General features: G+C 37.0%; 1 protein-coding gene across 13 annotated transcripts in view; it reads right to left on the reverse strand.

Moving 5' to 3' along the window:
• Positions 1–5166: 5166 nt before the first annotated feature.
• The window catches only part of dab1a (DAB adaptor protein 1a), a 552095-nt gene continuing 536459 nt past the window's right edge, over positions 5167–20802 (reverse strand). For 11 of the 13 annotated variants that reach the window (XM_057840958.1, XM_057840955.1, XM_057840956.1 and 8 more), the window contains 2 exons: positions 19630–19727; positions 5167–8481 (listed from right to left, as the gene is read on the reverse strand). In XM_057840958.1, coding sequence (XP_057696941.1) covers positions 19647–19727 — 81 coding nt within the window. In that variant the 3' untranslated portion in view covers positions 5167–8481; positions 19630–19646. The remainder of the gene's footprint in view (positions 8482–19629; positions 19728–20802) is intronic. The other 2 variants (XM_057840962.1, XM_057840963.1) reach the window with 2 other exon arrangements.

The following is a 20802-nucleotide window of genomic DNA, read 5'->3' on the forward strand; positions in this document are numbered from 1 at the left end:
GTCCAACGAGTCTGCCTAAGGACGGATTCTCGAAAGAGTTTGGATGTTTTTTTTTCTTCTCATCCTAGAGGAATGTTGCCCGGCCGGTGTGAGGCACCTTAACAAAACCTCGCCACTGTTGCGGAAGTTGAGTGATTTTACTAAAACAAATAAATGCAAGATGACGCCCCTGTATTTGAGGTGTGTGATATTAACGATGCATTTTTGGGATATTTTTTGTTGCCTCTTAATTTTTGCAGGGAAAGATGTCAGACAAAAAGAAGTTGGGTGACATTCCAGGATGGGAGCAACTTAGTTATAACAAGTCATACAGTCATCACATAGCTGCCAAACAAAAACGCTTTCGTGATTATTGTTTGACAGCTTAGGAACTTCAGCAACTCAATTTGACAGCTTTTGTGACTTTGCGTTTTTACCTACTCATCCAAAAGCAAATTGGGCATGTAACATGGCCATTACCTTCTCTAAATAATCGATATTCAATGAATTAAATAAACACATTCAGATAAAAATATATACTGTATCTAAAAATAAATCCACATCAGTAAAAAAAATGGTGTCATACTTGAAATAAAATGTAACATAAATGCTAACTTTAATGTGTATATTGATGTGATTTTAATTATTAAAGGCTATATATTAGTGAATATATTTAAAACTAAATACTACATTTAATTAATACAAACTGTTTCCCTCTCATATGAATTTTCTAATTAGATTACACCATGACTTTCAATGCAACTGTGACATCAAAAACCTTAAGTAAAAAAATAGAATGGAAATTAGGTTTGTCAAAAGTATAAAAGTATCGATCCTGAAATGCGGCATCCGGATAGATTTCATCGCAAAATTATCGATACTCATTTATTTATTTTTTTCACGATTGCAGGTCACGAAATAGCTTGTTTTCATATGGCAAATTTGATTTTGCACTATTCTTGATCGTAATGGAGGATATTTTTATATATGGTGGCAAACACAGAGAAGGCTGAAAAAAAGTTTCTGCTCTTGCACCCCTCTTTAAAATGAACTGCTGTATTCTAAGCCAAGAGAACTCTTGTGTTTGATAGAACAATATGTCTATGTGCTGCCATAGCAGTTTCACTTTTAACTTGCCTGTTTTACCCTGGAGACCCCCATTTACAGACACCACGCAACCGCTTTTGTTTCAACCCAGCCATAAAAAAATTGGTAAGTAATTATATTTACTATTTGAAATGTCTATCATTTTTAGCTTAGAATCATTAATTGATGTCTTTTTTTTTTTTTTTTTTTAAAGGACTTTAAAACATTATCACTTGCATATTATAAACTTTTAAATAAATTACGTCACAATGAAAAAAATAGTCTTTAACTAGGTCACGGATACTTACCTCATAACTGTCGCTTGTTTTTTTTTTTTTTTTTTTTTTAACTGTCGCAATTTCCCCGATATTTTAGATGGTAAATAATCAATCCAAACAAAGAAATTTTGAAAAAAACAAAACAAGACAAAACGTCCATCCATCTTCATATGTTTCATATTCCTTCGTAACTCAGTGGCCAGACGGCGCTAGACATCCAATCCATTTGAAGTGCAAGGACTGGCAGCGAATGAATGAATGTGCATTTGTCCACCTTCCCACTTCAAATGGATTGGATGTCTACTGGTGATAAACTCATTTAAAGAGTTTTAATCTTGATTTTATGAGTTTAATGATTGGACATCTATATTCGTCCATGGCACTGAAAGAGTTAATATAACATTTAATTTTGGGTTTTTATATTGTATCGAAAATTGTGTCGAGTTGAAAATGTTAGTATTGTGACAAACGTAATATATGGGAAAAATCATTAATCTGATAAACTGTACCCCTAACGGTTTTAACTACAGTATATGATACTGAGTATAAAAATACCCATTAATAAATACATTAAGAATAAAGATTAGTCAATACAATATCCTATTTATTATAACAAATATATATGCTATATATACGGTAATTTAATGAAATTGCATGCCATTTAGATCAATATTCTTTCCAATAAAAAAGAAATCTCATGATTTGCTCTCACATAAAGTCTTAAATAGATTCAATAATTTCAGTGAAAATCTGACCAATCAAAAATAAAAACAGAAATGTACAAAAAAAAAACAAAATTCTACTGTATTTATATACTTTATATTAAAAAAATAATAAAAGAACAATATGTGCCTTATGTAAAAAAGTTCCTGTCCCACTTTAATCCTCTACTTTAAAACTATCCCAAAAGTAGCCCAAATATATAATACATACTTTAAAAACCTAAGAAATACACTCACGACTCACAAGTATAGATTAGTAAAAAAATTAAAAACTAAATGATTCTACTGCATTTAGATTAATCATTTCCTTTCCATTTTAAAAAAAAAAAAAAAAAAAAATGGTTTTGCTCTTGCATTCACGAATCTTTATATAGGTTCCACGGCAATACTTTCATTAAAATGTGACAAATCAAATACTTGAATTGAGGGGGGAAAAAAACTACAAATATATAAACAAAAATTGTTTTTCCACTAGACGCTTCAAACTATATCCCTAAAGGGACTTAAGTATATACGTATAATATAGAGAAAACATAGTTGAAACAGCATTGTTGCGGTTGTTTCTAGCTGCAGTCACCACACCCAATCTTCTAAATGTTGTGTTAAGAATGCTCTACGTAAAAGATTTCTAACTAATGATTCACTCATTGTGATTGGTGTAATGATTAATATGTGTTATGTGAATTGTAGACAGAAACCGTAGGTAATTGGGTTGTTAAAAAAACACTCATATGTGCAATTTCTATACACGTTAAAAAGACGTCCGATTTCAGTAAGTCAGTGGCATCCATTGCTGGCGATTGATCAGCCAGCCCTCTCGGTCAAAATGTATGGGACGTCTATTGCAGTCAGTGGTCCAAAATGACTTACAGTGAAGAAAATTAGTATTTGAACTTCCTGCTATTTTGCAAGTTCTTCCACTTAGAAATCATGGAGGGGTCTGAAATTTTCATTGCATCTAAAAAGAAAAATCCAGAAATCACAATGTATGATTTTTTGACAATTTGTGTGATACAGTTGCAAATAAGAATTTGAACACCGAAGAAAACGAATGTTAATATTTGGTACAGTCTTTGATTGTAATTACAGAGGTCAAACGTTTCTTGTAGTTTATCACCAGGTTTACACACACTGCAGGAGGGATCTTGGCCCACCCGTCAGTCAGAGAAACACCGAGTTTTCTCCAAAGGTTTTCTATTAGGTATAGGTCTGGAGACCAGCTTGGCCATGCTAGAACCTTGTTATGCTTTTCACGGAGCCACTCCTCGGTTTTCCTGGCTGTGTGCTTGGGCTTATTGACATGTTGGAAGACCCAAGCACGGCACATCTTTAATGCTCTGACTGAAGGAAGGAGATTGTTCCCCGGAATCTCACAATACACGGTCCCAGTCAACCTCTCAGTGCACTCATCCTGTCTCATGCGCAGAAAAACACCCCCAAAGCATGATGCTATGACCCCCATGCTTCACAGTAGGGATGGTATTCTTGAGATAGTACTCATCATTCTTTTTCCTCCAAACACGGTTAGTGGAATTATGACCAAAAAGCTCTATTTTACTCTCACCTGACAACAAAACTTGCTTCCATGACTCCTCTGCAACATACAAATGGTTATAGGCAAACCTAAGACGGACCTTGACCTGTGCTGGTTTAAGCAGGGAAACCTTCCGTGCCATGCATGATTCAAACCATGATGTCTTAGTGTATTCCCAACAGTAACCCTGGAAACGGCGGTGCCAGCTCTTTTCAGATCATTGACCAACTCCTGTTGTGTAGTTCTGGGCTGATTCCTCACCTTTCTTAGGATCATTGAGACCCCACGAGGTGATATCTTATATGAGGCTCCACTCTGATTGAGATTGACCGTCATCTTTAGCTCCTTCCATTTTCTTACGATACATCCAACAGTGGACCTTTTTTCACCAAGGTGCTTGGCAATTGCTCAATAGCCCTTTCCAGCCTTGTGGAGGTGAACAATTTTGTCTCTGGTGTCTTTGGACAGCTTACTCAAACTTGTAACATGGTCTTGACCATGTTACAACTTTGAGTCTTACTTACTGTATGGGGTGGATAGGTGTCTATATACTGCTATCGACCACAAAAAAGTGCATATGATTCAGGATAATACCGTATTGGCCCGAATATAAGACGACCCCCCTCTTTTTCAAGACTCAAGTTTGAAAAAAGACTTTTTGAACACCAAATTAAATTTTTATACAGAAAATAATTACAGTACATCTGAAACAAATGATTATAACAATATATTTGAGAGAAAAAAAAAAATGTTATTTTGCCTCATTCAAATCCTAATATCCGAACATTTAAATATGTAAACTTAAGTGCGATCACATTCGTAAATGAATTGCTTCTGGTTTTTGAAATGTAAATACACCTTGTGGGCATATAAAATAATAAAAATAAAATATAAAATACAATTTAAAATGTAAATAAATATTGTGATAAAACAACAAAATTGCAATAACTGCATTATCCATCAAAGTGAAGTCTAACTGTAACTGCAGTCTTGAAACAAATCTGAATAAGGAAAAACATTGCAATAAAGTAATGCAAACTGGTTAAACTAAAAGGAGTAGCTGAGATCTGTCATGACAGAACATCGCTTCAATGATATCTGGCGCCATCTTGTGTCGTGAATGGGTATAATGTCTAGACCGCGAATATAAGACGACCCCCTCTTTTTCAGTGTTATTTCAATGCAAAAAACACAGTCTTATATTCGGGCCAATACGGTAATGGAGTGGAGGTGGACTTTTAATAGGCGAGCTAACAGGTATTTCAGGGTCAGAATTCTGGCAGATAGACAGGTGTTCAAAAACTTATTTGCAGCTATATCACACAAATAAATTGTTAAAAAAAACAAAACATGCATTGTGATTTCTGGATTTTTCTTTTTAGATTATTTCTCTCACAGTGGACATGCACCTATGATGAAAATTTCAGACTCCTCCATGATTTCTAAGTGGGAGAACTTGTAAAATAGCAGGGTGTTCAAATACTTATTTTCTGCACTGTATAATGTAGTTCACAATACAGAAACATGTCAACAAAGTGGTGATAGAAAAATGACAGCCAACAAGGAATGTCATCGGGATTTGTTTATTTGGAACAGTAATACATGGTTGGTATATGGAAATTAAGAGAATCCAAACTGAAGAGAAAAAAATCATGTTAAAAACCCCACTGTAGAATGCCATATATTCATAAAGATAAAAATAATGTCATTTACATTAAGAAACTGTTAGTTGAGGTAAAATCTAGAAATGTTCCCGTTCACTGTTTCGTGTAAGTCGCGCTCTAGAACAGCTTGTTAATCATCATCATCATCATCATTAGGGTCCCAAAAGAATGACGTGAGGAAGACTCTGGGGCCATGAAACAGGGAGACGCCGCATGAAGATGTGAAACCTGTTGAAATGGATGCTGGGTAACAATGTTTCGTTTCCAATGTACATTATTACTTCAAAAGGGATTTTCCTTACAGCAATCTAAGTGAAAAGCAGAAATAACCATACAAGCAGCAAAGATTTGTGTCTTCTTATTGTGGTCACACCAGAATAAAGAAAAGTTCAGAATTTTAACATGAAAAGTTTCACTACTTAAAGAGAATTTTTTTGTTCAGACTATTGAGAGTTTCATGATTTAATATAACTTTCACATTTCAGCGTGAATAAATTCAAATGAGAATAATACTTTTCAGGTTTTAATGCAACTGTTTAATGATGAGTTTAATGACTGATTTGAATGATGAGTTTTAACAAGTTTTACGTTAGCATGTGAAGTTAGTGTCACATGATGAAAATAGTTGTAATCCTTTTTTTTTTTTCCTTCCATTGCTGCCATTAGCAGTTAAAATGGTCGCCAAGTGCAAACCATCCCAGTTCAAATGAATTTGATGTCTAACAGTACCAATGACCGTGAATGACTTAACATGGTAAAATTCCAGTTTTAATAAGCTAAGTGTTGCTTTTGAACATGACAAACGTCACTTTTCAATGTGAGAAATTTCACGTTAAAGGTGCACAATGTAGGATTGATTTCCAAAAATGGTACAGCAACTCAATCAAAAATATTGACTAGCACAAAATGCCCTCACATTGGAGAACTTGCAGAAGGTATATCTTATTTTTAATTTTCATGCAAAATGTTTTCAATGTAATAATGTCAACATTTAGTAATGACGATTAAAAGAACCGTGACACGAGGTGCAAGTTAGTTTATGTCACCATGACCTAAGTGAGGAAGGGCTACTTTTCTCAATGTATATGCTGACTGGCAAAAAATATAATTTGCTAATGCATTGACAGTATCCACATAAACGATTTCATTGCTCCATCCATTTTAATTTCAATTACCAACTAGCATGACCACGCAAATCCTTGTTTTACGTCTCTGGTTGTCTAGAATCCTTTGAGATTTGTTACATTTAAAAAATATATATATATTTTTTTACTTGAGTGGTAGACATAATGCACACTGTTTGTCAAAGTTGGCTCAGCCGTAGAATACGGGGCGCACAGAGCTGTGGCAACCCTGACGAAGACTGGAAACTGGTCTTGTGATTGGCTGATGAACACGGAAGCAAAACAGGAACAAATTTGCGACGTGTAAATCGTCTTTTAAAATGGGAAAATCTCCGCTTTACCATTGAGATCTGTTTTGGAAGTATTTCCAAAAAACATGTTAAATATCTATTGAAATATTATGGCCATTTCATGAAAAATTGAAGAGCAAATCCTACACTGTGCACCTTTAAAAATACATTTTTACTTCCACACTTGGCAAAACAAAATGCTTAGTTACACTTGATTTGAATGCTTCTTGTGACAGTGCCATAAAACTGGCATAAGCCTGACATGACACCTGTCATGAATAGGAATGCTTATGGCATATGTAATTAAGTGTCATTCAGTATATTGTCACTTTTGATGAAAATTTGAGGTTGGGGTTAGGGACTTCACTCCCTAATTTATGTTCATGAACAGGTGTCATGATTATGACAGATTTATGACAATGTCATAAGAAACATTCAAATAAATTGCTACCATTTTTTTTCTCGTGCAGGTCTATGGTGTAGTGCTTGAAAATGTATCACGTTCTCTTGTGAAATTCATTGCATTAAAACATCAAATTAATCAAGTCGTTTGAATGTGAAAAACTGACCGTATTTGTTTCTGTCTGGTGTGACAGCAATACACTTTCATAATCAGGTATAAAATGGCCAACTCCTGTTAAATTTGAAACATGGGTCCTTCAAACTTTTGTGTGCAGCCTGTTTGGCTAAACATGCCAATGCAATTTAACGTCAAGGATTTAATCATCCTATTTTTCATGTCCGCTAACCTGACAGTTAAAAAAATTTAAAATACATTTTAGGATATACTCCACACCAAAACCCCCAATAAACATTAAAACAAAAACGGCCAATCACACGCATTCTTTCACGGCTGGAATTAAAGTCCAAATAGAGAATTTGCCCTTAGATGTTCCACTGTAGAGTGGTGCCTTGTGTTTTGAGATCAATTCCTTCCGCAAATGAGCCCCAAACTCACATTATTTGTACTTTAAATTGTGAGAACAACTCTGGATGCTGTGCGACCACAAAGCGGTAAATCGGTGCGCTCGTAATTCACGAGAGAACGAGTGGCTGACCGTGGGTGCTAGCAAATGAACAAAGGCTAGAAAATGCACATGGCTATTGCGCGGAATTCGAGATTTGCATAAGTGGACACCTCCCTATTTGATGGCGCAGGCATCCAACGCGGTGCTGATGGTGGCTCGAGTTTATTTACAAAATGGCGGATGATCCATAATGCCTTGAAAGCCACTCTACAGCGCCCTCTCCAGAGTTCAACCCCACATTGTGGCTTGAGTGAATTATAAAATAATACCACCCCCCCTCCAAAAAAAAAAAATCACAATGTTTCCTTTCAATTGGCTCTTGGTTACTTCTTCCCGTCGTTAGTATTGTACAAAAAAACTATAGATCATGAGCGTCTCTTCATAGTTGATCTGATCCTGTGAAATCAGTCTGCCAGGAGACTGCTTGGGCCAGTCGTATGCATGTAAATGTGTGTGTGGTTGGCGAGTGAGTAGCTCCCAGAGAGTTTGTTCCTGCACCCGAGTCAAAGCAACGACGGGCCTCTGCGACCGAGTCCACACGGACGGTAAAGATGGAGGAGGAAAGCCAGTTAGGAAGGGGTAGTCCATTTGTGGGGCAGGGGAGCAGGGGGTTAGCTGGCCTGCCTGCAGTCAGTCAGCAAACACACACATACAATCAAGTTGGGTTAGGGCAGGGATGGGGTGGGGGGCTGTCCCTCCTCCAGTTTTCTCAGTGCTGGTCCGGGCCTCTATTTCTTCCCTTTGTTGATGCGAGCGTACAGAGGGTCCTTCGCCTTCTAGGAAAAAATAGACAAAGTACATTCATCAAGAGCACTGAAACACTTAACTGAAGGGCAACCTCGCCAACCAGAAGATAAAATAATCTTATTGAAAACAATAAACCCCCACCCAGAAAAAAACAGACACAAAAACAATGGAGAAACATTAATATGTCTGTTCTTCAATTTCTTTTAGCTATTATTTCCCCAAATATATTTCCCTCAATCGCCAAACTAAGCAACTTCTTAAACATCATTTAACAATATTCCATATCATTCTACTGTATTTTGCATATTATTTAATGATGATAGCCATATTAACCCTTTAACAACGGACCTGTCGGCGGTGACACGTTTACGGATATCATCTTTGAAACCTCATCATGCTGTAATTACGTCAACCACGTGTCACATGTTGGTCTCATTTTAGTTTTATAGTTTTATTGCCCTCATAAATAAGCATTAAAACGCTGCATGGACCATGTGTTTATGTGCATATTTCCATTATTTTTTGTCCTTTTTTTCAAAACCAAAAGCACCACGAAAGACTACATATCCCAGGAGCCATTGTGAGGTCATGAAGGACGGACGTAATGTGAACATTTTTAATAAATTGCCGAGCGAGGCGCCGCCTAAGGAGAGGAAGGCGAGGTTTGAAACGTGCGGAATGAATCGAAAACTTGAAATTTAGAGTACGCTAATGCAATTTTTCTAGGCCTGTCAAACGATTAAAATTGTTTATCGAGTTTATCACAGTTTAAAAATTAATTAATCGTAATTAATCGTAATTAATCAGAATTCAAGCCATCTATAAAATATGCCATATTTTTCTGTAAATTATTGTTGGAATGAAAAGATAAGACACAAGACGGATATATACATTCAACATACTGTACATTAGTACTGTATTTGTTTATTATAACAATAAATCAACAAGATGGCATTAACATTAACATTCTGTTAAAGCAATCCATGGATCGTAAGACTTGTAGTTCTTAAAAGATAAATGTTAGTACAAGTTATAGAAATTTTACATTAAAACCCCTCTAAATGTTTTCGTTTTAATAAAATTTGTAAAATTTTCAATCAAAAAATAAACTAGTAGCTCGCCATTGTTGATGTCAATAATTACACAATGCTCATGGTTCTGAAACCCATAAAATCAGTCGCACCTAAGCGCCAGCAGAGGGCGACAAAACACAAAAAAACACAAGTAACAAGTAGACATGACACTGTGCTGTCATTTTAATCTGTTTGAGCGGGGCATGTGCGTTAATTACGTCAAATATTTTAACGTGATTAATTACAAAAATTAAATACCGCCCGTTAAAGCAATAATTTGGACAGCCCTAAATTTTACATCAACTCGAGGAAGAGGATGGACCAAATTTGTCGTTGTTTTCTTCGGATGAGTCAGCGAGTTGAGAAGAGTTACAGGCTGACAGCGCAAACAGCGGAAGAGTGGACTGTGTGACGCAGTGTAAGACGTCGCTCTTTGTCTTGTTCAAGGGGGAACTGAGTGGCATGCCTGAAAAAAAGTGAAATTAACTAGTTCATTGTCAATATTTTTGAAAATACTTTTTTTCAATGTTATATTTATTTTTTTTGTCACTATCAATCTTTTCAATTTGTATATTGACGTGTGTGTGAGAAGCTTGATTGCATGTACAGTATTTACCTTTGAAAAGGTGATGGGTACAATACCTAACCTCACAAAGATATACCAGTATATATGACCACACCTGCTGTTTGTGTTGAATTGTTAAATATAAAACTATTCAGTCTTTTTTTTTTCTGTTGAATGTTTATCCTAACAAGTTGAATAAATATTATCAAGCTTCAAAACGGTTTGTCGAGCATGTTTGGTTGTCAATGGGACGTCAATATTACAAATTTTGACAAAAGATTTAGGCATTTCTTGGGTCCAAAATGTTGATTATAATTGGTCAGTGAAGAAACAACAGTTTGTAAATGAAGGTTATGGTGTCCTCCAGAAAAGTGCGACCCAACCAGGCCATTGTGAACATTTTTTTTCTTTGAAATATAAAGGCAACATCAAAGTCATGCAAATCCGGACAAAATAGGCTCAGGTGTCAAAGGGTTGAACTAATTTGTCTTAATGCCAATTCTGACACTGTAACCTATAACTGGCTCCCCCCTGAAAAAAAAAAAAAAGAATAAATAATATAAATAACACGTTGGCATCCTAACCCTGGCTTGGCCATACGTTAAAATCCAAGTCATAGTTTTAAATCTAATCCCTAATTTGAAATTCAAACATAGAGGGTTCTTTATTTGCTCTGAAACTACTTTTAAAACCTAATTCTGATTTAAAACCATTAACACAGGGGGTACCGCAATCTGAAACGCTATTTAGGAACTACTGATGCACTCCATTTCCATGTTATGTTGTTCCCATATTGGCCAGCAGGTAGCGCCTCAGGATAAAAACTGAAATTCTCATTTGAGCCAGTGCTTATTATTATGTGTTTTTCTCAAGTTTTTAGGATCTGGTTTTGAACATTGGGCGTTCACTCCGTGTATGATCTCATACAGGTTTTTAAAGCTCATTTACAAAGTTCGGGTTTGAACAGATTTAGGTTTGAAAAAGGGTTAGCAAGTCAAACAAGGACTAGTTTCAAACTAGGATTTCATGATCTAGTTAGGGTTTGTTAGGTCCGGTCAGGAATTCAAACAAAGGAATAAAACCAAAAACTTGTTTTGAAACCCTATTTCAAACCCTAAATGCTGGCTAAAAACCTCAATTAGACCAAAACTTCATCCTTCATGTCGTTTAAAATACTTACCTGAAATGTTCTACCTATCGTACCTATAATGACTGAATTGAGGTCATAAATTTATTGACTAATATTGACAGTGATCGATTGGACATCTACTGCCGTCAATGGCAGCTAATGTGGCTGTAGAAAAAAAAAAACATATTTAAATGAAGAAATCAATCAATAATTATTTAAAAAGTGTGAAAAATGTCACAGCATCTGAAGTCCATGCTACAAATATACTATGACAAACAAAGGCCTTGAAAGCGTGATCCTAATAAAATGCTCAAGCGGGTGTTTGAGACAGATTGAGGGTTGGGGGGCGGGGGGGTGTTGGCTCATGACCTGAACAAGAAGAGCGAAATGAGATCGTTCGGCGAACCGTGACGGAGGGTCGTTTCGCTTTCTTACTGGACACCCCCACACCGAACCAACCCCTCTGATATAAAAACACTTTCTAGATGAAAAACGGCACACACATCCACAATATGTGTGCTTTGGACTAAGTACAACTACAGCAAATAGGTGAGTTTAGCAGCAGGCAACAGTAAACGTCTTAAGTCATTCAAAGCCATTGAAAATGAAATCCAACTGAACTGGGATAGCTGGTACTGAATGATCATATTTCAGTGTCATTAATGGCAACTGGTGTCCAATTCATTTGAAGTGGGAGGTCTGGCAGTGATTGTTAATTTTTTAAAAATCATTAAAGCTGTTAGAACAGTACAAAGGTTGTTGATCTGTTTCCATAGTTTGAGTGCTGTAAATTATAATATGGCAAGGCCACTGTGAAAACAGCCAATTTTTGGATTGAATCTAGTTTGTCTATCACTGAAAGAGTTCAAATTTAACCTTAATGCTAGTCATCTATCACTACCAACACCAGCCAATGATTAAGAAAAATAAAATGGAAAAATTACATGATCACCCTCACTAACTTCTTTCATACGGGCTGCCATTATTAAATGACTAATCTTTTTTCAACTTTTTCCCCCCAATCTTCTAATTAAAAAATAAATAAAAAAAGAAAAAGCTGTGAATATTCATTTTACAGTTCTTTTCTATTTTCCTGAAATTTATTTTAAACAAACAAAAAAAGGGAAGTAAAAACTCTTTTCACGCATTTATGATATAAAAAGTTTAATTTAAACAAAGGCCAAAAACAGTAAATATTCTCTCATTTCTGTAGTCTTCGATGGACTCTTGGCTCTGAATCCTAATGAGATATTTGCAAACATCTGATTTTGCTTTGCCAACCAATACACTGATACACAATACATTTTTGTTTAAATCCCAATGCACATTCCCAGCGAAAATGTAAAGCCAAGACTAATATAATAGTATAAGACGATTAATTCATGTGAGCCAATTTGTCAAATAAAAAAGACGATTAATCGAATACCAAAATAATCGTTTGTGACAGCCCTACTCTCCACCCACATGTGCATGGAAACGTCTGGCTATCGTAGTAGCCCAGTTGGTCACCGTATCAATCACAGGTGTGCTAGTCCAAGTGCTAAATGGGCCTAATAAGCTACTGTGTGTGAGTGGATGTGATTGAGCAAGTAAACACCATATGGGAGTAACATCACTTGCAAAGCTGCCCGCCTCCTACACAAGAAAGGCTCAGAGACTTTGGCCAAAGCAAGCGCTCAGTTGCCCCCCCTCGGGGACCCCCCCACTTCTCCCAATCCCCCCTTCTGGTCCACCCGCTGCCCTTCAGCTTCCAAGCTCTGGGAAGATGAGAGGAGCGAGTGTGGAGGAGTGGAGGCGGGATCAGGGGGGAGGTTTCTCGGGTTTGTAATTAACGGCAATTACGCGGAGGCGGTCATTAATCTTGGCAGGCCAGAATTAGTGGATGAAAAACAAAAACGACCGTCGCCTTTCCCTCATTCACGAATAGTGTCTGGAAGTCGTGGGTGACGAAAAGAGCAGTTACAAATATAAGAAGCCCAAACTTTCCTTTGAAACCGGGCTGCCATAAACAAATATTTTGATAGCAGTCATAATAGCAGTCATAATAATTTTTGTGATTAGTCGAAACATTGGCTCATATATAAATCATATTATTTACTTATATATTACTTTGACTGGAAATGTGCCTTAGCAGTGTTGTTACTAACACGTTACTAAGCAATTCTTATTGCGTTATTGTAATCTGATTACTTTCTTTCAGTAACGAGCAATCTGACACGTTCGTTTTTCCAAACCAGTAATCTGATGACTTTCCTTAGTGTCTGTGCATTACTATTTTGTTATTGTTGCCTCATAATGTATGATGAATGAAGAATATTGTAGTCATGTACGAAAAGATTTTTCAATAGAAAATGTTAGAAATGTTCCCACCACGCATTCGTTTCCATGGTAACTGCTCATCGTTACTTCCTGTTTTGGTCTCAATCACACGCGCTAGTGTTTTGGGACGCGTGAGGATCGCGGGTGCACATTCGAGCTGAGTGCAGGCACCTGATGAGATTTTTCCTTCATTTTGGAGGGTTCCACCGATAAGTTTTCGTTTTTCGTAGCTTTTCCGTTCTTCACTCTTAATGCCCATAAACTGCCTCATTGTATTCTATTTGAGGCAATATGCGAGATGGTCATTCACCCAAGCGATAGCAGGGGGAGGCAAAACTCGATAACAACAAGTGAGCTTTTCACTGAACAGTCATTTAAAACTGTCTGAGCGGGACATCTGCGTTAAATGCGTCAAATATTTTAACGTGATTAATTTAAAAAATTAATTAACGCCCGTTAACGCGATAATTTTGACAGCCCTAGTAATTAAATAACTTTTTCAAGTAATCTGTGACGACACTGTGCACTGGAACCAATAACTATGTATAGGTTATCCCCAGGTTACCATGTACCACCTGACTTATGTGATTTCCACTTTACGACGAAGTCTCGTCCTCAGTTTTGTCTCCTGTAGTTTAAAAAAAAAAAAAATTTTAAGCGGTGCAACAGTGTCCTCCGCCACGTCTCATCATTGATGGTAAGTACAATATATTATTTGTCATTTAATTTTGTTATTTATTAAATCTAAATGGTTGATCTCTAATTGCTATGCATATCTTGTATTTCATTATACTATATGTGCGGTCCGATTTCTTTTGTTGCACTCGAACTTGTATGACGTCACACCAGCGCTACTTTCTGTTAATTTCAAGCGTTGCTTTCACGTTGGGAAGCGGCGGTGAATGCCAGTTAACATTACAAGAAGGCAGAGAAAGTGGCTCGGCGATGCCCCCTCAACCCCGTTAGCTAGCTAGTAGCTCGCTAGTTTTCACTGCTGGACTGGTGCCACTAATAGCTGTTTTTTTTTTCTTTGAATTGGCCACGAGTTGGACCTTATTTCCCTCGGTATTATTGTGTAGCCATTGACGTGTGTTTTTTGTAAGCAAATACAGTATGTCTCTCTTGATTTACCTTTCCAGTAGCATTATTGTATGCTCTGTCATGGTTGTATTTTCTAATTGTGTGTTCATAGTTGGATGGTGAAAAATAAATAAATGTCAGTTGTAAGAAGAACTATGGTGTGATTGATGTTAAGGGAGGGATTGTTTACTTCATTTTATTAATATGACGTAAAATACATGTTAATACATTTACTATAAAACATACGTACGTATAATAGATGTTATGCATGTATAATATATGTTTTCGGATAGTTATTTTGAGATTACGGGTACTTAAAGGGTTAATTCCGACCTGTGCGGAAATTTCGGTTATGCCGCCAGCGTAAGAACAGAACTCGTCCATAAACCGGGGACTACCTGTGCTGAGAAAAGTTGGACTATGACTACAATAGAATTTTATCACTGACTAAAACAAAAGTGCAAACAAATTTAAAAGCCCAAATATGGTCATATTCTCTTACTAGCTCTTAGGTAAACCTATAGCAAATAGCTGGCCTAGTAAGCGCCATTTGCAAATGCATCTTGGGTGTTTTGAGTACTGGAAGCACGGTAGTTGTTGTTATATATTACCAGTGTTGGGAGTAACGCCGTTATAAATAACGCCGTTAGGTAACGGCGTTATTTTTTCACTAACGGGGTAATCTAACTAATTACTTTTTCCGCCGTTACAACGCCGTTACCGTTACTGATGGTCAAAAGCGGTGCGTTACTTACTCTGAATAAATTGAAGAAACTACCAGCCGTGTCGAGTCGACTCTCTGCTCTGTTGATTTGTCATCCAAGACTTGGGGTGCGTTCAGGTTCGAGAATAGCGCACGTACTTCTGACTCCAAGCTGTTTGTCCATGCTCATTCAATTAGACAATGCTTTCCAAAGTTTGGTAACGTTTCTGTGTTTGCTACACCTGATGCTAGCCTCGTTCTCATCTCCCACTGTCAGCCAGCAATAATTCTGCTTCCATCTTGAGGACAGTAGACGCTTTGAAGGTGACGTGAATTGTCGGGAAACTAGCTTACCTGAATGCAGCCCCTAGAGAGATGTGATGGAAGTGATTGTGATTTGCTGAGGGTTAGAGTCATGTGTCGTGGTAAGCCAATCAGAGCCGGTGATTTCACAAGCAAACTGGAACAGCGCGTGCGGCAAACACACACACGCAAAACACAGGATCGAGATGGCAGAGCATCAGAAGAAAAAATGTCCTTTAAGAGGTGGAGATACAGACACTATTTCAAGTTTGTCGAAATTAAAGGAAAGAACCTGCATGTAATGTGTAATTTATGTCCCGGGGCAAAGCATTTGTCGACATCTGTGGTAAGCAATTCAAATCTGCTGAAGCACCTAACAAGTTAACTACCTGTCTGTTCTTCTCTATTCCACTGACTCGAATACTGCTCAGAAAATTTCAAATTCTTTGACATACAACAAGTTCTTTTTAAAGTAACGGAAATAGTTACTTTCCCTGATAACTAGTTACTTTTAAGTATGGTAATTCAGTTACTAACTCAGTTACTTTTTGGAAGAAGTATAAGTAATGTAACTAATTACTTTTTTAAAGTAACGTGCCCAACACTGCATATTACATAGTAAAAACAATGCCAAAAGCTTTTGGAGTCAAAAATAAACTCTTGAATCATTATTACTTGGATATACCTTCGGTTTTTCATATGTTTGACTTGATTCAGACTTCATTCATACTTCTTCCCATTTGATAACATTGTAACACCGGTGTCAGTCTACAATAAGGAGACGTTTTGGGCCAACTTATTTAATGTGATCGACATAGCTTTTTAAGAAAAAAAAAAGGCACAATATAGTCCCTTTCACACACTCCGAAACACTGTGAATACTGCAGGATTTAATCGTGCAGCAGTTGCATGTGAAAAAATTTCCCGGGTCGACTGACACGGAGATTACGCGGACATTTCACGTGTCGAGTCTCAGTATAATGTCCGGGACTTTCCTGGGAAACGGTGTGCGTGAAAGTAGACATTAAAATCCCCGTTCACAGCACCCTGGCTGATGACGTAAATATCATGGCGGGCTGATCATCACTTACTCCCTCTACGCAGTAGGACGAAAAGCGGTACACAAACATCGCAATTATCAACATAAAAGGCTGGAAATAGCTAAATTAAACTGAAAATATAACGAAACTAAATTGCTATGCAATCGTAGAGCCAAGGAAGAACGTCCATTGTCCATCTTTGGAAATGTGTGGTTTATTTAGTGTATTTTTGTTTTGTGTTTTTAGCTTTACAGCTTAGCTCCGCTGAAGTCTAATAAACTGCTTGAAAACCAACAGCATTTGATTCTTTTTAAGGGACCGTTCAAAATATGTTCCCAGTTCAGATGGATTGGATGTCCACTAGTGACAAACTAATTTAAATTCACAACAGAAGGATAATAAGAGCCACATAGTTGTGATGTCTATCATCATCAATGGCACTGAACGAGTTGGCTCAGCCCTTATCACTGAGCTAATGGGTCCAAAAAGCCGCATAGGCCATTAAATGGGGGTGTCCAAAAATCAATCAAAATTTGCAAATAATTAATGGTTCATCAAAGTAGTTGTAGATGAATTTCGTAATCGATTTGTTGTCGATTGGTCGATTAATCATGATAGCCCTAGGGGCAGTTTACATGGCGACTCAAAGACGCAATGACTGAGCAGCGGAATGGCCTCGCATGCATATGGTGTCGGCGAAGACGGAAGGCGAAGACAAAAAATTCTGAATCCTGCCTCCAAAGTGGAAGAATTCGATTGCGGAGGATTTGAGGGGGGCTTGCTCCGCATGCATATCAAAAGCTCCCGCGGCGCGAGACCTCGCCGATAACGTCAGCACTCGTATACGTCACATTGGGCGTGCGCAGCGGTGCTACTAAACATTAAAAACAGCAAATATGGCGCCATATAAATGCAAATTTGAAATTTTTCGTATCTCGGAGAGTCACCATGTAAATGGCCTCCTAGTTTCAAACGCCAACCTTGGCACGATAGTCCAATTCAAAAGGCGTACTTTAAATCTTAACCCTACAGTGAAATCCAAACCCATCAACATGATAGAAACTGGGTTTCCATTATAGTTCTTTTTTTTCTAAAAAAAAAGCGTTACTGTATTTCAAAAATTTAGTCTCTATTGAGGCGTGAAGGCGGACTGCTCAGGAGGGTGCCGTGGATCTCCTACGCTATGGCGTCTGCAGGGCATGTTCCCCCAAGCGCCTTTCCCCTCCACACACATGCTTTGACTTCCCCTTAGCCCCAGTTTTACACATAAGGCATCATTCTGCTAAGTAGTGCTGCTTCAGACTTTTCCACTTGCTTATACTAATATACTGTAGTTTAGGGCTGCAGCTATCGAATCTTTTAGTAATCGAGTAATCGACTGAAAATTCTATCGATTAATCGAGTAATCGGATAAAACATTTTTTTTTAGGTAAAGAGCAATTATACATATAGATGAGAAAACAATACATTTCATGTAATATTGAACCATTTTCAGTCAATCAATGTCTTTTTCGATGTACATTGTTGAAAACAGACAACAATTGCATCTCAAATGTGACTAAAAAAAAGACTAATTCACTGCTTTCACTCCAAAAACTTTTAGATTATATATATATATATATATATATATATATATATATATATATATATATATATATATATATATATATATATATATATTTCTTACCTAAAAATGTCATTACGCTTGATAACACACATTACTTAAAAGTTAGGTGTTTTTCCTACGTGTTTCAATTGAATTTCCATTTGTGTCAAGCTATAAGTTCTAGTTAAGTTTTAAATTAGTCTAAACTGTAAATCCTGATAGGATTTTGAGTTTTTGCAGTGTTCAAAATAAATGCTGTGCTGTATTGGAGCACATTAGGCACCAGTGCTACTTGGTGTTTTATCCAGCAATGACTACTGAGCTAAAATTGATAGTTAGCATTATTATGATTTTATTTTACACCCTAATCACTCTACAGCGCTGTTTTCACAGATTAAATAAAGCCTGTATGTAAGGGATAACGTTACGTGAGCGAGTGAAAGTAACGTTAGTCTTATTTATGAGCGCCGAGAAGTGTACTGCTTTAAGATGGCGGCTGTTTCATTAACGCCGCCGAGTCGGTCATTTCGCATCTACAGTAGTTCTACGTACATGTGATATCTATAACGTGCATCAGACGCTACCTGCTAGGCTGCTACCACCGTAGCAACATGCGGGCGCAGTTTGTAACGGCTGTCGGCTGCAGTAAGGTATTTTTTTATTACTTCTTCCTCTACGCATATGACGTCAGCGCGTTGTCCCGCATTAAAAGTAGTCCGGGCAAAAGGTGATGCTTAGAGCTGGCAAAATTAAACGATTCCTCGAGGTGAATAAAATTCCTCGGATCAGTTTTTAAACTCGAGCTACTCGAGTTGCTCGAGTATTCGTTTCAGCTCTACTATAGTTAGTCGTATTGTTTCTCCCTCATTTCCCTCTCTATTCGTTATACCATGTTTAGTCTAAGAGAATTGAGGAGAACTGATCCTGGGTACATCACGTCCTGTGAAGTATAAAAAAGTGTTTATATTGCGCTATTGCGATATATTCCAATATCAAAATGTCAGAAAACACACCTCATCTAACTTTTTGCGATATATGGGTGGGGGTTTTTTTCCTACGAAATTGAGGCGTTTAAAAAAATGTAGGTTTCGCGAACTACTACGGCCAGCTATTGAAAACTATCATGAGTACATGCTAAGACCAACAGCAGTCTCTTCTTGCTTATCTGACATTGTACTCACTGTCAGAGTGTGAGGCGTGCTCTTCAGGGACATGGCTGACCCCAAAAAGCTGACTTTAAAGGTCACATGATCACATCTGACTGATGGACATCCATGATACAGCGAATTAAAGTGTAAATATGAGATAAAAAGAAAAGGAAATAAAAAGGAGAAAGTGGCGGAGATGGTTTCTACCTACCGTGCCCCTGCTGCTCTCTAGCTCCCAGGCTCTGGACTGGCCCGGTCTGGGCCGGGCCCTGTTGGCTCACTGGGACAAGGGGACCCAGAACCGCAAGCCTACCAGCGCATGGCCGAGGGCGTGAAAGATGAGCAGGCGGAGGAAAAAAGGTTGTAGAGAGGAAGAAGAAGATTGGCAAGAATTAGGAAAGAAAGCAAGTCATACGGCAGCTTGTTAATAAGAAAAAGAAAAAAGGAAGTCAACAGGAAATAAGAGGTTGCAATTCAGGATGTTAATATTCACAAAGACTGTTCAGATAAAAGGGAACTGAATTAAATTCTACATACTCGCACAATTAAAAACTGATGTTCACAGAACAGAAAATTTGAAAAAAAAACAACAACAACACATGTATCCTGAACATTGGGATTATATATTACAAATACAGAAAATTGATTCAAATACTTAAACATATTTACAGCAAATATTTTATTTCATTTAATTAATTCGATAAAATTATTGAAACGAATAAGGAATGATACACTGAAAAAAAAATAATGAAAAAATATACTGTATATACAGTACAGGCCAAAAGTTTGGACACACCTTCTCATTCTTGCGTTTTCTTTATTTTCATGGCTATTTACATGGTAAATTTTCACTAAAGGTAATAGAACTATAAATGAACACGTGTGGAATTATGTACTTAGCAAAAAACGGCAAAATAACTAAAAATATGTACAATATCCTTGTATCTTCAAAGTAGCCACCCTTTGCACTGATTACTTTTTTGCACACTTTTGCCATTCTCTTGATAAGCTTCAAGAGGGAGTCACCTAAAAAAGTTTTTGACTTCACAGGTATGCCTTCTCAGGGTTGATTAGTGGAATTTATTGCTTTACCAATGGGGTTGGGACCTTCATTTGTGTCGCATTGAATGAGGTGTGTCTAAACATTTGGCCTGTACTGTATTTAACTACCTTTCATATTTAGCTTTTGTATTGTTGTGTTCTATTTATTTTGTTATATCTAAAAATATAACACATGTAAAAATAAAAATAAAAAATACTGTCAAGTGCAATGAATGACTAAATATATCTTAATTTTATTTTTTTTTTTCTATAAACAAAACTCAAAACTCACCTGTTTAGATTAGCCTATACAAAATAATCACTTAGTTTTGGTCTTTTTAAC

Source organism: Corythoichthys intestinalis, chromosome 7 (genome assembly GCF_030265065.1).
Source record: "Corythoichthys intestinalis isolate RoL2023-P3 chromosome 7, ASM3026506v1, whole genome shotgun sequence".
Classification (NCBI taxonomy): domain Eukaryota; kingdom Metazoa; phylum Chordata; class Actinopteri; order Syngnathiformes; family Syngnathidae; genus Corythoichthys; species Corythoichthys intestinalis.